Genomic DNA, 17,219 nt, shown 5'->3' with positions numbered 1-17,219 from the left:
ATTTAATGCGTCCTACATTTTATGATAAACCGGTTTAAACATAAATTTTTCATTGATTTTTTACAAAATTTTTGAAAAATCCATTAATGAGATTAAATTTTAATTGAAGAAAAATAATAAAAAAAAAAACTCAATACAAAAATATATACTTATGATTCTACAATTTTATTCTTCTATTAAAAAAAAAAGAAAAAATAATTTTATAAAAATTTGTAAAGAACTCAATACATTTTACTTTTTCATTTTCAAAAAATTTGTAACGTGAAGAACTTATATAAGTTATTAGATTTATATGTCTTAATATCATATATCATATATTTTGATCCACATGATAAATTAGGTTTGCATATGATTTTTTTTTTTAATTATTACTTACTAATTTTTTGAAAAACTAACTAATGAGTTTAAATTCTAATTCAAAGGAAAAAAAATTCTTTGCAATGATATTCTTAACGTTACACTTTTCTTCACGAGAAAAAAGAAGGAATAAGAAAAAAAAATTAGTGTAAAAAATTTATATTTGAAATTAATTTATTATGAATGGTAGTATTTATTATATAAAATACACATATTAATTAAAGTAAGCTATATATAAAATACATATTTTATTTAATGGATCTTATAATTTACGTAGAATATATTCTTTTCAATTACATATTCTTTTTAAAATTGCTTTGTAAAAATCTATAAATTTAATTTTATATTTTATATTTGGATACATAGATTTATTTGATGTGATTCAAAATATAATTACGTTAATTGAAATTAACAAAAATATTTTTATATAAAGTTTCAATTAAAAATAAATATAAAACAAAATTTACTTTTAAATATAAAATTTAATAAATGGACTTAAAATGCAAAACGTTTATGTTAAATCATGATTATATTCAAAACTTTTATTTGTTAATCAAATAAACTTTTAGTAATATATTATAATTTATCATTAACTTTTTAAATTTAATTTTACTTCATTGGATACAATTGTGACAAATCTCAAAGATGTGACTATTTCAACCAAAATTAAAAATTATTAATATAAATATAAATTAATATAAACATTTGACATTTTTTATGCAATTGGCCTATTCCTAGCTACAAGAATCCATTTAGTAGACAGTTATCGCACCAGAAATTTATTCTCTCATTGTTTAAACTCAGGTAAATTTATAATATGATATGACAGAGTGAAAAAAGATAGTGAAAACTGAATAATAGTAACAATTAGGATTTCACCTCAAATTAGTTGGAGTAATTATATTAAAAGAAAAAAAAAATTAATTTGCCCAATTAAAATATAACAAATAATTAAAAAAAAAATCACAGGTACTAAAGCTTGCCAAAATAGGAAAAAAGATTTGTATTACAGAGATTTTTAAAAGAAGCAAATGCCTGTACATTATTATTGTTGCTGAGGTTGAAAGACTTGTGAATGCACCATGACATGTGTACAATTATTTGAGCAAATAATCATATACAAAGCTAGAAGAATAATTGCAAATATTTATGCGTTTATTTCTTCCAACTTTTCTATTTTGCCGCTTCCTCTGAACCTGAAACGGAAGATATTGCTTCAAGCTTCACATCATGTATAATATACGTAACGAGTATGACGGATAATCCCTCCCCTGACTCTTGTAAAGCGAGGAGTCTAGTGCACTGAGGACATCCATTGAGATTTACAATCATATATGGAAACCAAGGCAACGTTGCAAAGATTTTGCTGTTGTTTACTTTCTTCTTCCTTTCTACCTCAAACATAACAAAACATTTGCTTCACCTGCTTCAAACCTGACAAAACATCACCTATCTGAGGATTATTTCTTTCCCTTCCAACTCCACAGCCAAGAACAATGCACCATTTTGCAATTTCACCCAACTTTGCTAGACCCATGATCTTATTTTGTGCATCAGGAATACCCAATCGTTGATCAAGGTGCTCCTGTGTGCCTACAAAATCATTTATCTCTTCAAGGCTCCTGAAATTTTTGTAGGCAGTTCTATCATCTAAGTTCTGTCCTCTTAGAAGCTCAACCAACACTACTCCAAAACTCCAAATATCTTCAGCCATTTCAGACAAGTCTCCAGGGTTCATCCCCTCGTTGCTGCAATAATTTGCATTGCTGAAACCTGCTAATTTTGCATTGCATACTTCGTCAAGGAGAATATTCGCAGATGTTATATTGCCATGATAAATAGGTGGTTTCAAGTACATGTGTAGCATTTGGATTGCAGAGCAGATCTGTAATGCTATAGCTAATCTCTTTTCCCAATGTAGTGTTTCTCCTCTTTCTCTCAAGTTCATCCTCAAATTTCCCCTACTCATGAATTCGAAAAGCAAGTATCGTATTTGGAGTCCATCGCGTGCATATCCAACTAAAGAAATGATATTTGGGTGGGAAGAGGATTTACTCAATATCTCTCGCTCTAAGTCAGCTAGAGAATCCATATCTCTTCGAGCTTTGACTGCTATAAACTTCCCATCAGTCAAAACTGGTCCATAAACAACTGCAGAAGGCCCCTCCCCAATTAGGTTTTCCTCTCTGTTTGTTTCTAGTCTCATTAGCATAAGGCCCTCATTTGAAATGCACTTACTTCTCCTTATGTGTAAGGCCAAGGCTACGAAAGCAAGAGCAATGCCTACTCCAACAGCTGAAACAATAATGATGATGACAAGAAATGCTTTGCTGTTGCGACTCACAGGAGATGCAATGAAAAAGTTAGCTGACCAACCTTGCCCCTTTTCTGTCTGAGTGGCAAATGCAATCCTAACTTCGCCAGTCAAGTTCAATTGTGGGAGACCAGACCCAGAATAATAGCCAGAGAAATTAGCTATCTGTTGCTTTACACCATTATATATAGCAAGAAAATCAAAGTCTTCTGAGATGTTAATATAAGTGAATCTTAATGATACAAGAGTTCCTGGTTTTCCATGGAGAACCCAAAGGCAATTAAGCCCTTCTATGTAAGAAAAGCTGGTCAATGGTGTGCCTATGATACCAGCATGGTCATATACATCTTCCTTCCCATTGCAGAGTCCTGCATACTTCCTGAGTTATGTTAAAACTCACTGTTGCAAAAGTTAGTATAGATAAGAAGCTAAATTTGATTTGCCTCACCTGCAGAATAATCGAGTTCCCATCCTCTTGACTCAAAGGAAACATGATCACCACTTGCAAACTTGATTGTAGCTTTTGAACCCATTACCCTGAAGTTCTTGTTAGAATTTTTTTTGAGTGATTGAAGGATGGTGCATTGTGCTACATTTGAGTTGGATGGGCAAATTTGGAGTGTATCATCACCATTTGCCATCAGTGAGAGGTAGTTGATGGTGAAACTGATAAACTTTGCTTCTGGATAGTTGACGCTCCACTGACATATCTGGTTTGGAGGATATGGCTGCAACCCATCAGTGTGATTGACTGCAAGCCCTCTATTCAAGTATCCTTTGGGCTGTTTGAGAAGAATCGCATTGGAATTACAGGTTTCTGCAACGAAAACTAAAATCATCAATAAACGGTACTGTTAAAGAACAAATCAATGAAGGGTATGATGAGTCTTGGGTGATAGAATACAGAAAAAACAATGACTCAGAACTGCAGAAAATCTCTAATAGGTACAAGATCAGTCACCTATACTTCATTATGCAGTTGTAAGGAGGTGTTTTTGGGAGCGATAGTTATGAAGATTAAAATCAACAAACTCCAATTCACAGGACTTATAGTAACGAAGAACAAGAAAGTAGTTGAAACTTCTGAAGCAAAATCTCCCTAGAAATAGATTCTTATGAATATTAAGCATTAACCTTCCCTTGCTCATCACTGAAACCAGAGGGACATAATGTATACAGATGGAGGAATGCAAGAATCACCAAATGAATCGGTCAAAAAGTAACAATTCAGTATTCTTCAGCTATCAATGGATAAAAAAGAAGGAAATGTTGGATCAGGAACCCTATTTAATTACACAACTCTGTGACTGCTAGAGATGCAAAGATCGATCATGATATAGTCATTGTATTTCAAACTGCTATTTTTTATCATTTTCAATAAAATGTAATTGGTATTACCTGATACCTTCAAAGCACAATTCTGGATTTTCTGATCCCAAATGTATTGAACAATGTATCTGTATCCATTCAAACCAGCTGCATTAAAACTCAGTTTTCTTTTTTTATCTCTAAATAGTGGAGGACCTTCTGGTTGTCGTTGAATTGTAGATTCACAAAAACTGCCAGCTGTCAATCCACTCCCATCATTAGCAAGCCACCCTCTTCCATCATGATTGGTCACCCCCTCGGTGATCTTGGCCAGAATGTAACCCACCAAGCTATCTATCTTCTCATCACCATTTGGTGGGCCTAAATAAGATTTCCCCTGCAAAAATCTTAAACATTGATCAACACTAGCATCTTTCTGTGGAGCTCTTGCCCATCGTAGAGTTACATTCACCCCTGCAAAGGCCTCAACCTGAAGATTCCCACTACAAGAGACCATCAGTTCTGTCTGCTCCTTTCCATCTAAAAAGATGACCGTATGAGAAAACACAATATGAAAAATACTGTTCTCATTCACTTCAAAAGCTTCACTACAGTTTAAGTTCCCTCGAAATGCATCAATCAAAGTCTTGTTAAACACTGAATGCCCAATGTCAATCACTTGGTCTCGAGTCATATTGAGTTCAGGGCCTGTGTAGAAGCATTCAGATCCAACATCCACTCTATCAGACACTGGGGTATTTGAGTTGTCTGTATACTGTCTAACAATATTCCACCAGTCTCCTAATGTGGGCACATCAGAATCCTTACCAAGATATCGAGATGGAGTTAAAGAAGCTATGGCATTTCGAATAGCTTCTCTACCAGATTCTTGCCACCCAGTGCCAAACCAAAGAAGGGATACTCTTACTGGCTTTGTCATGACTTTCCCTCCACAGTAAGAGAGACCAAAAGAGCTCTCATCTGAAGATAAACAAGGAAATTGAGGAATAAATAGAAATAGAAGAGCAGTTAGAAGAAAAACCCCCATTTGTAATTTCCAGGGAAATATAATAAAGGCTAATCAGCTTGATATCATCCTGAAGCCAAAGACATCTATCATATTGTAAATTTTAATACAGAATCATCCTACTAAACCTGAGAGAAGTTCATGGCAGCAGGTATAGGAAAGAAAACTTGCCGTCCCTAGGCTCAAAGTAAAACAAGAACAATAGTATAGTAAAGAAAGAGAGCAACACCGAGGGTAGCCGGCCTTGAAAGAAACAGATTTACTAAACTAATAGACAGCAAAGGTTGACAAAAAGAAAAGACATGCAAGAAAGTTTTCCAGGACAGCAATGCTTTGCTAAGGTGGAAAAGGAATTCCACAAGCAGCCATTTTACCATTCAGAATTGTCCTTTTTTTCCCCTTAAAATATGTATTTCATTTTCAATATTCAAGTGTACTTCAGTGACCCCTTGACTGCTATCTGCCGTGCAGAAATGTGTTGGTCAAGCTCAAGCATCTTCACAAGGGTTTCAATAATTGTTTGGGTATGTTCCTTGAAGATGAACTTTAAATTTTTAGGTTTCTTTAAACAACCCTTGATTTAAATGGTGAAGAGTCATGCCCTTGACATACCCCGGAATCTAATGATCTATAAGCAGAAAAACAAGGTGATATAAAATTTCCAACCTAAATATCCATTTAAGTATTGGTAACACAAAATTCTTCAGATATTACATAAGCCACCTTGTATTAACAAAAAAGCCTTATCCAACTAGCTTTAACTCAGTAGTACTGGAGTCATATCTAGAACTGTGAGGTTTAAGTTTGAATCCCAATCAAAGTCTATTGCAAAAAATAATAATAATAATGAAAAACAACTATGTATAAATGGACGGAAGAAATAATGAGGATTCAGAATCTTTGACGCAAAGAAAAATAGATTATGGATAAGCATGACAATTTTGTCTTTGGGTATTTGTACATTAATTACTTGTAAACACTGGTTGATTGGAACAATTACCTAAATGGCAAGAGATGGATATGCATGTATCAAAATCTGCTATATACCGACCCATGATCATATATAATTATGAAGGGCGGAAACACCTTTAACACCCAAATCAGAGATGGTTTTGAGAGAAAAGAAGAAGAAATCAGTTTTTCTAGTCCATGTTCATTGACCAAAGATGTAGTAATTTCACTTTGTACATAGCCAAAATCGTAATGGTAGACCAGTTGGCTCAAGTCATATTTCAGAGGCATTATCAATTTGAATCTCAATTATAGCAAATCAAAAATATAATCACGATCATAATCTTGCAGATCATAAGAACTTATGATTTGTAAATAATTACCATTAAATGATATGAATTCAATCACACCAAAAATAAAGCAAACCCACAGTGATCCAAAACTGTTGGCCTGTTCTGTAGCATAAGCCAGCAAGGAGGATCCAACTCTGTTTTCAGGAGTAGGAAAATTGCCCATAGGACTGGAAATTAAGCCAAGCCAAATGGCACCCAAACAAACGCCGTTCATTCTCCCTTGGTCGCGCCATCTAGATTCTGCAGAAGCTCACCGTGAAAATCCACTCCCTTGGTGAAGCAATGTTTTCTTCATCACCGATTTCAATCCAGCGGTTAGATACCGCTGCAACTCTCATTATTATGTGATGAAAAAGAGAGTAATCGTTGAAGAAAGATCAGTGCTTTCAGTTTTCGGAGTGAAAATCCTTGGGGAAAGGAGACCGAAAGAGTGGCAAAATCCTCGCTGTTGAGTTCCTTGCCTGATACAAATTTGGTTTCAAATCTTTCACTCTCTTGAAACCCCTTTCCACTGCCAACAGGTCACCCTCAACAAGTTTCTCTCTTGCTCTTCTCATATTCCATTCTGAATGCAGATTTCAATTCTATATTATTTGACATTATTGCATTTGGTGAACACCAACACCCAACACCCCACCCCCCCCACCCCCCCCAACTTACAGCTCAATCGTGCCACTCTTTACGGGGTTTTAACTGAAACCCATGTTAAGCATCTACATTCCATTGTTAGTAGATGATTATACATTTATTTATTTGATGGTCAAAATTGTTAGTGATTTTTATGCTAGGCATGTTGATTCAGTAAAGGATCAGTTGACTTGGGTTGCTACTAAAGAAATTGGTGGTGTTTTAGGAGTTGACTTTGATGGATTATTGGTGTCTTTGTCGAGGCCATTTATTGCTGGGGACTTTAGTGATAGAAATTTGTGGTTTTGTTTCAAGTCGGTGAGCCTTTTCCTGAATAAATGGGATTCGTTACTAGAAGAAGAACAATTGGTTTTGACAATATCAGGTTGTTAACTGATCATTGTAGGTTTTCTGGCAATGTGAAGCTAGAGTCACTAAAGTACTGGAGATTGAGCTTTGAGTCAGGATGTTGAGAAAGCAATTTCATTTGTGTAGGAAGATTGGTAGGGACCTTATTAGATTACTGCAAGATTTGGTTTATGTTCCTGTGTTTGAAGCCATATGGAAGGATTTTGGGCTGAACCAGGTGAGTTTCAGGACTGCAGGATTTTCAGATGTTTCTCAATTGTACTGCTCCAGGACATGAAGCCGGTATTTTTTTTTTTTTTTTCCTTCGGATCACGCCTGACATTTTGAGATTTTTGCTCATGCGTGTGAAGTTTGGAAGTCAAAAGCGGCAACAAATATGGTTTGCCAAGAAGTTTCTTTTTGGACCAGAGATAGAGACTCTTATAGTGGATACTGTTCGATTTATTGCACACCACCCATGTAATGAAACTGTTCATTCAGACATTATGCTGTGATCAGCTGTTACAAGCTGGTTACTGAAATCTTGTAGAAAGAATCATGTCCAACCCAAATAGCCTAAGTGAAGTTGGCCTTATTTTATGACTGACTTATCTTTGATGAAAGAATTATAATGTAATGAATATTGAGCCAGGGATGCTATAAATGGAACGTTCAATACTTAAATATATTAACATTACCTAGTATCCTTTATTTGCTGACTTTGGTCACTACCTGGTGCTGATCCAATGGAAGCAGGGTCCTGAGAGGTCGTTTGTGCAGATCTGACATGTATTTGCCCGAAGTAACCTCTCCTGCTTTCAAGATCCACAAACATAGTTGATTAATTGTTCACCATTTTGGCTATTGCAATGGGGAAAGTTTCACTATATTTGGCCACAGTAGTTTACTGATGAAATCATCCTACAAGTCTTATCCTTTTGATGCGTTCTGATCAAACATGGCTCAATTGTTTTCCAGCAACCGTTCAAAGATATCCTCGGCCTGAGGAGTGCATTTGTACCTAATGAAAGGCCACTGGATTGGTAACTAACTTTTTTGTAGCCATTCCCTCCATTTTTTGAAATGTGTTTGAACTTCCATGTTGATATATTAATGCATTTTATTATTGTATTGATCTTCCTACTGTTCCTTTTCCCTTTCGTCAGTGCTCCATGCATAAACAATTACTTGGTACCTATATTTTCAAAAATATACTATTTAATTTTTATATTTTATTTTCATTAAATTATTTAATTCTTTCGATAACTTTTTTTATTGTCAATACTGGTCAAATTATTATAAGTTCTTTTTATTTTAGTAAGACTAATTAAATTAATTTTTATATTTTGAAAAAATATATTAATTAATTGCTGTAATTTGACCCATTAATTATTTAGTCTCATAATTATTTTTTATACCTAAACTACTCTAATCCTCTCCCCATATTTATCTCTTATTCTCCCTTATTTCTCTCTTCATGTTTTTTATTCTCTACACTCATGTAATACCCCTAATTTTTAAATTTGTTATTTTTTGGTAAATATTGACATTTTATTTTATTTGAATTTTAGTAAATTATTTGAAATTTTTCGGATTTTGGAAATCGGGTTCGATTTTTCGAAAATATAAAACTTTGATGATTTTTAAAAATTAATTTAAAGACCACATGGCAAAACTAAAAATATATTTGGAGTCTACGAATTTTTTTGAGTTTTCTGAAATTTTTTCGAAATTTTTGGACCTCGTTTTCGGTCCCAATGCAGAGTAAAAATTTAAAATTTTGTATCCTGAATCGAACCGACAGAATCGAATCGGACCGGATCAGATCGGTCGAATCGGACCAGTTCCTTCTTCCTTTTTCTTCTTCCCGCGCGCGTCCTGACCTCCCTCTCTCTCTCTCTCTCTCTCTCCCGTTTTCTCTCTCCTCCCTCCTCCCCTTGCCGCTCCGCCGCCTCCCCAGCCATCCTAGCTCGCCGGCGCGTCGCCCCACAACCTCCCCACGGCCGGCCGACTCCCCAGGTGGCCGGAAAACGAGTGCGAACGCCTCCCCTGCGCACGCGCGATGCTTCGTCTTCCCGGCTGAAATCTGGTCGATCCGGCCATCGATTGGGTCGGGTCTTGTGTCAAACAACATCTACTCGTCGAGAGCTTTCCATAGACACCAAGAACACCGAAATCCATCGAGTGGTTTGTCCACTTTTTGTCCGGGAAGTTTTAGCCCATTTTGACTTTCGGACTAGATTTCTCGCAAACCGTGAACCCCACGAGAAAACCGAGAGTACCAGAGCGCTCCCCTCGTCAAGAGCTTCGCGGCGATATAAATTTCAAATTTTTTCGACACCGTTTTTCGGTGGGTCCCACGAAACTTCGTAGTGTTTTTCCGAGCATTAAATGAGTTTAGAAAATTCCGTAAAATTTATGTACTAACCCCTGTGTTGTGGGCTTCGTGTAAGTATCTTCAATTCTCGAAAATTCGACAATTGTCCGGGTCTGTGAATTTCCGGCCAAACAGATCGGCTACCGAAAAAGTCTCCGAATTGGATCGAGATTTTGGCTACCTCACTATTGTCAGACGTCCCGAGCGTGTAACCGGAGTCGGAATCGGCATAGGTAAACCTGAACTTTACTTTTTCGTAATTTTCTAATGCTTAAATAGGATTAAAAATTCATAAAATATTCGTGGTAGCTCAGAAAATTATGATTCTTTTTGCAATAGCCTAGTAATATTGCTAAGGACTGCGGGGCAAAGTTTTAGAATTTTTAGAGCTTATTTGGGTAGTTTTTGCAAAAATGATCAATTATAAGGACTAAACTGTAAATTTACATTTGTGATTGAGGACTGTTTGGATGGGCCCAGGAGGGGCTGTGTGATGTGATTGAGTTGTGAGTGTATGAATTGCGAATATAGAAGTGCGTTTTGAGCCATTTTGCAGGTTGGGTAGGTCCTAGGTATAGGGGAGACTCTGCCGGATTTTCGGCACGACTTAGGATGTATTTGGTCTTTTCTTGGTCTGTATTGAGTCAATTGTATTAAATAATTGTAATGTAATTGTCAGGTGAGCCAGGACAGCCTTCTTCCTTCGCCCAGCCGCCACAGTGACCGCTATTAAGTCTGTGAGTAAAATATTAATTTTAATTGTAATTTCACTATTATTATATATTCAAGCATGCCTATGCATCACTTATATGTATATATCTATGTAGTTAAACTCTAGGCACGTTTTATGTTGCATTCACAACTGTTTAAGTGCCATGGTTGTTGTTGTGGTAATTTGGAGCAGTGTGCGTGCGTTGGCGTGCGTTTGATGTGGTGTTGGCTATGGATAGGACAGGTAATCACGGCTTGAGATCTTCGCTGGGACCCGGTCCTGTGGGGTAGTCACGGCTTGAGTTCTTCGCTGGGACCCCAATTTGGTTTATTAAGCGAAAGTCCGGCTTGAGTTCTTCGCTGGCACAGGTTGGATTTAAGAGAGCTGTATAGGGGATCAGCTCCCATATATTATGATTGACATTACTGGGTGCGTGAGTGCTCCAAATTACCTTTTTGCTGTTATGATGTGAAAATATTGCTGATGTTACATTTCACTCTATAGGGTGCATTAGCTTTAGATAGTTATAGAGATTATGGTTAAAATTGATATTTTACTCTCTGAGTCGAACGCTCACTCCTGTTCAATATTTTTTCAGGCCACAGGAGGATATTTTTGAGGTTAACCTGCTTTTCTCCCTCGCAGGTCATTTATTAATGTTTGTATAAACCTGTTAACTCTAGAATTTCCGCATGTGTTAGAAATATTTTTTTTATTTGGGTCTGTAATATAAATTATTATTTTGGACCTGTAAACTTATTATTTTATGCATGTTGATGGACTGGATGAGGGAGCAGAGCTCCCATTTATTTTATGTTATTATGAGTATGTGGAGGGTGAGCTGAGCTCCCCAAATGATTATATATTGTGTTTACAGGTCGGGTGAGTCAAAAACTCTCCGTTGAAAGGTCCATTTTATAGCTGGACTTTGTCCGGTTGAATTCTTAAAATTGGGCCCAAATGGGCCTTAGAGTTGGGTTAAGGAATAGTTAGGCTTACTACAGGCCTCGGGGGCTTTAGGCTGGCCCAGGTCCTAGTGCCAGTCTGGCCCATAAGTTGGGTCGCGACAAATGTGGTATCAGAGCTTAGGCTCCAGATTCATAGGGAATAATTGTCCAAAGTGTTGAGAAGAGTCTACTAGGAGTCACATGCGGAAAATAGGGTCCACATTCCTCTTGCATTGTTATCTTTGCTTCTAGTTTCTACTTCATATAATTGTGTGTAATATGAGTCTATAGAGTTGTGTAACATGCTGTTTTGAATGTTGTGGGCTAATGCTGCTGAATTTCAGGAAAATGTGTAGAAGTAGGAGAGCTACCACTGCACCATAACCAGATGTGCCTGACGAGATGTCAGCACAAGATGAGGCGCCTACCCCGAGGAGGCGGGGTAGGAGGCCTAGAGCTGCTCAAGTAGAAGAGCAGCTGCCATCAGTTCAGGATCAGTCTTTTATGGCACAGGGTCCCACGGACCCAATGGTAGCTACTCTAGCTGGTTTGCAGAGAACCATCAATATGATGGCATAGTATATGGTCCACTCTCCCCAACAGCAATAGTCCACCGCACCAAGAGGGGAATCGAACAAACAAATAATTAATTTCAAGAAATTGATGCCTGATACTTATGATGTGTCAGATGATGTCTATCGGTTTTTGGATTCCTGCAGACAGGCAGGAACAGAGTTGCAGTTGACTGATAGGAGACTCATGGAGTGTGTGCAACATGTCATGGGGCCTATGCCTAGACAATGGATGAATGACTATATATTACCTCAGATAGAGGGTTTGTCATGGACTCAGTGTGGAACTATTTATCAATCGGTTTGTACCAAAAAGTTTCAGAGATCAAAAGCAGTGGGCCTTTGAGGCCTTAAGACAGAATGGCAGGTCTGTAGATGAATATGCTACAGAATTTCTGGAATTAAGCAGGTATGCCCCTATAGCAGTAGCTACAGAAACTATGAAGGTGAAGAGATTCCTAAAGGGGCTTGACAGGAGATATGCAAACCTGGCCATGATGTCAGATCAGTCTTTGGATGTGGTGGTTGATCGAGCCAGACAGATTGAGATTAGCTATGCTGTGGATGATAGCGGAAGGGCAAAAAAAAATAGAGCAGAGGGTTCTTCAGGCGTTCCCCACATGGGTGCTCCGGATAGTGGTGGCTAGAGTAATTACAGAGGAAGAAGTAGGAACAAGAAGAGTGGTTTTAGACACAAACCTCGAGGGTTCAGGCCAGGGTACGGATCCAGCAGTGGTCATAGTTCGGGGTATAGCAGTTCTGGGTCTGGTTCAGGATCCTCCTTTGCACCTTGTGCACAGTGCGGAAGAGGACATTCAGGACCTTGTATGATGGGTTCAGGAGTATGCTTCAGGTGTGGCCAACCAGGTCACTTTGCTAGGGAATGCCCCATGTTCAGCGAGCCATAGATGGGGTCACAGGGTTCTATTGCAAATGTTCCTCATCAGTTGTATCCTAGTGCTTCCAGCATGGCAGGCAGTCAGTTCAGTGGCCAACAGGGTCGAGGACAAGGGGGACATGGATTTGGAGGCAGATCAGGAGGTAGAAGTTAGTATCAGGGTTCTGCCACCTAGGGTAGGGGTCAAGCTCGGGTTTTCACCCTGACCCACCAGGATGTTCAGGCTTCCAATGCAGTTGTGGCAGGTATTCTTCTGGTTTGTTCCTATGAGGCTCATGTTTTAATAGATCCGGGTGCTACGCACTCATTTGTCTCCCCAGTGTTTTCCATGAGATTGGGCAGAAACCCTACAACTTTAGAATGCCCTTTGTCTGTAGCTACCCCATTTAGTGACAACATAGATATAGATATGGTTTTTCCGGGTAGCCCAATAGTAGTGGATGGAAAGATCCTCCTAGCAGACTTGGTTCGTCTACCAGTAATGGATTTTGATGTAATTTTGAGGATGGATTGGTTGGCAACTCATTTTGCTATTTTAGACTGCAGGAACAAAAAGGTGTATTTCCACATACCTGGTGTGGAAGAGTTTAACTTTGATGGTGACAGGAGCGTGGCTCCATATAATTTGGTGTCAGCAATTAGTGCTAGAAAAATGTTGAGGCGTGGATGTCAAGGGTATTTGGCATTGGTGAGAAATACATCTGTAGAAGGTGTCAACATGGAAAATGTTCCTGTTGTCAGAGAATTCATGGATGTCTTCCCTGAGGAGCTTCCAGGGTTGCCACCAGGAAGGGAAATAGAGTTCTGCATTGATGTTGTTCCGGGTACAAATCCCATATCAATGCCGCCTTACAGGATGGCGCCAGCAGAATTGAAAGAGCTAAAGGAGCAACTACAGGAGCTTTTGGACAAGGGTTTTATACATCCGAGCACTTCACCCTGGGGCACTCCTGTTCTATTTGTAAGAAAGAAAGATGGGTCCTTAAAGTTGTGTATTGACTATAGACAGCTGAACAAGGTGACTGTGAAGAACAAGTATCCACTTCCTCGGATCGATGATCTGTTTGATCAACTCCAAGGGGCAAGATTCTTTTCCAAGATAGACCTGCGATCAGGCTACCATCAGTTGAGAATCAGGAATGAGGATGTGTCCAAAACAACATTTAGGACAAGATATGGCCATTATGAGTTCTTGGTGATGTCTTTTGGACTCACTAATGCACCAGCAGTCTTCATAGACTTGATGAACAGGGTGTTCAGACCATACTTGGACCGTTTTGTCATCATATTCATAGATGATATTTTGGTATACCCTCGGACCGAGGAAGAACACGTGTGGCACTTGAGGATGGTGTTGCAGACTTTGAGGGAGCACCAGCTGTATGCCAAATTTTCAAAATTTGAATTTTGGCTAGAAAGCATCTCATTCTTGGGACACGTGGTTTCTAGTGAAGGCATTCAAGTAGATCCCAAGAAAATTGAAGCTGTAACTGATTGGCTTAGGCCTACAACAGTCACTGAGGTGCGAAGTTTTCTGGGTCTAGTTGGTTACTATAGGCGTTTTGTGCAGGATTTTTCTAGGATAGCGGCTCCCCTAACTAAGTTAACTCGAAAGAATGTTCCATTCATTTGGATAGATGATTGTGAGGAGAGTTTCCAGAAGCTTAAGGAGTGTCTAACCACTGCCCCGGTGTTGACACTACCGATGAGTGGTGAAGGATATACCGTGTACCGTGACACCTTCAGAGTTGGCTTAGGATGTGTTTTGATGCAGAATGGAAAAGTAGTGGCTTATGCTTCAAGGCAGCTGAAGAGGCATGAGAAGAACTACCTCACCCATGATTTGGAAATGGCGGCTGTAGTCTTTGCACTAAAGATCTGGAGACACTACCTGTATGGTGAAGTGTGCGAGATATACACCGACCACAAGAGTTTGAAGTACATCTTCCAACAGAGGGATTTAAACTTGAGACAAAGGAGATGGATGGAGCTTCTAAAGGACTATGATTGCACCATCCAGTACCACCCTGGGAAGGCCAATGTTGTACAAGATGCTTTGAGCAGAAAATCTTCTGGCAGTTTGGCGCACATTTCAGCAGAGAAAAGACCGTTGATTCAGGAAGTACATGAGTTGATGGATCAAGGTTTAATCCTAGATCTTTCGGATGAGGGGGTATTGTTGGCTCATTTTTCAGTGAGGTTAGACTTGCGAGAAAAAGTTAGAGTTTCCCAGCACAGAAACCAACAATTGATGAAGATCATAGAAAGAGTACAACAGGGTGAAGGTGGTGAGTTTGGATTTGCCAATGATGGCGCCCTAGTGCAAGGTTCTAGGATATGTGTGCCCGATGTGGACAATCTCAGAAATGAAATCATGCGAGAGACACACTATACACTGTATAATGTCCACCCAGGTTCCACCAAGATGTACCATGATGTGAAAGATAGCTATTGGTGGAATGGCATGAAGAGAGACATAGCAGATTTTGTGTCCAAGTGCTTGACTTGTCAGAAGGTGAAGTTTGAACACCAGAGACCGTCAGGGAAGCTGCAAGAGCTCCCTATCCCAGAATGGAAGTGGGAAATGATTACTATGGATTTTGTGACTGGGTTGCCTCGTACCACGAGAGGATATGATTCGATATGGGTAATTATAGACCGCCAAACTAAATCAGCTCATTTCTTGCCTGTAAAGACTACATATTCTGTTGCATAGTACGCCCAGCTCTACATTCGAGAAATAGTCAGATTGCATGGAATTCCTGCATCCATAATATCTGACAGAGGGCCCCAGTTCACTTCTTGGTTTTGGAGGAAGTTGCAGGAAGTACTTGGCACACAGTTGAACTTTAGTACTGCTTTCCACCCTCAGACAGACGGACAGTCCGAAAGGACAATCCAAATACTGGAAGACATGCTTCGCATGAGTGTTTTGGATTTTGAAGGTCAATGGGATGATCAGCTAGCTTTGGTGGAGTTTGCCTACAACAATAGTTACCATTCCAGCATAGGGATGGCACCCTATGAGGCACTATATGGAAGAAAGTGTAGGTCTCCTCTGTATTGAACGAAAATGGGAGAAGCGAAGGTGTATGATGTAGACCTAGTGCAATACACTTCAGAGATAGTTCCTTTAATCAGGGAACGATTGAAAACAGCTTTCAATAGGCAGAAGAGTTATGCAAACCCCGGACGGAGGGATGTGGAGTTTACAGTAGGCAACTACGTATTCCTGAAGGTTTCTCCTATGAAAGGAGTCATGAGGTTTGGAAAGAAGGGCAGGTTGGCACCTCGGTATATTGGACCTTTTGAGGTTACTGATAGAGTTGGAGCAGTTGCCTACCGGTTGGAGCTACCACCCAACCTTTCTCATGTTCATCCTGTGTTTCACATCTCCATGCTCAGGAAATACATTCCTGATCCTTCTCATGTGCTACAGCTAGATGTAATAGAGCTGAAAGAAAACTTGACATTTGAGGAGCAACCTGTAGCCATAGTGGACTACCAAGTGAGGCAGCTAAGATCAAAACAGATTCCTATAGTTAAGGTTTTGTGGAGGAGCCAGTTAGCGGAAGAGTGCACCTGGGAGTCAGAACGGGATATGCGTAGCAAGTACCCTTATCTGTTTAATGTGTAATCCTGTACTTTATTATGCCTTGTGTAAAATTTGAGGACGAATTTTCTGTAAGGGGGAAAGAATGTAACACCCCTAATTTTTAAATTTATTATTTTTTGGTAAATATTGACATTTTATTTTATTTGAATTTTAGTAAATTATTTGAAATTTTTCAGATTTTGGAAATCGGGTTCAATTTTCTGAAAATATAAAACTTTGATGATTTTTAAAAATTAATTTAAAGACCACGTGGCAAAATTAAAAATATATTTAGAGTCTACAAATTTTTCTGAGTTTTCTAAAATTTTTTCAGAATTTTTGGACCTCGTTTTTGGTCCCAAGGTAGAGTAAAAATTTAAAATTTTGTATCCTAAATCGAATCGACTGAATCAAACCGGACCGGATTGGACCGATCAAATTGGACCGGCTCCTTCTTCCTTTTTCTTCTCCCCACGCGCGTCTCGACCTCCCTCTCTCTCTCTCTCTCTCTCTCTCTCTCCCATTTTCTCTCTCCTCCCTCCTCCCCTTGCCGCACCGCCACCTCCCCAGCCACCCCAGCTCACTGGCGCGCCGCCCCACCACCTCCCCTGCGCGCGAGTGACGCTTTGTCTTCCCGGCCGAAATTCGGCCGATCCGGCCACCGATTGGGTCGGGTCTTATGTCAAACAACATTTACTCGTCGAGAGCTTTCCATAGACACCAAGAACACCGAAATCCATCTAGTGGTTTGTCCAATTTTTGTCTGGGAAGTTTTAGCCCATTTTGACTTTCGGGCTAGATTTCTCGCAAACCGTGAACCCCACGAGAAAACC

The 17,219-nt window shown here is 38.9% G+C and overlaps 1 protein-coding gene across 1 annotated transcript; it reads right to left on the bottom strand.

Annotated features, from left to right (window-relative positions):
- Positions 1-1,336: 1,336 nt before the first annotated feature.
- Positions 1,337-6,921, bottom strand: LOC110644775 (wall-associated receptor kinase-like 18). Its single transcript, XM_021797716.2, has 4 exons — positions 6,341-6,921; positions 4,070-4,960; positions 3,120-3,488; positions 1,337-3,039 (listed from the first exon to the last, which is right to left on the bottom strand). The coding sequence occupies exons 1-4, from the start codon at positions 6,522-6,524 to the stop codon at positions 1,754-1,756; spliced, it is 2,730 nt and encodes a 909-aa protein (XP_021653408.2). The 5' UTR covers positions 6,525-6,921; the 3' UTR covers positions 1,337-1,753.
- Positions 6,922-17,219: the final 10,298 nt, after the last annotated feature.

Source organism: Hevea brasiliensis, chromosome 9, assembly GCF_030052815.1.
Source record: "Hevea brasiliensis isolate MT/VB/25A 57/8 chromosome 9, ASM3005281v1, whole genome shotgun sequence".
Classification (NCBI taxonomy): Eukaryota; Viridiplantae; Streptophyta; class Magnoliopsida; order Malpighiales; family Euphorbiaceae; genus Hevea; species Hevea brasiliensis.
The sequence above is the reverse complement of the archived record's forward strand: the minus strand, read 5'-3'. Positions and strand labels throughout refer to the sequence as shown.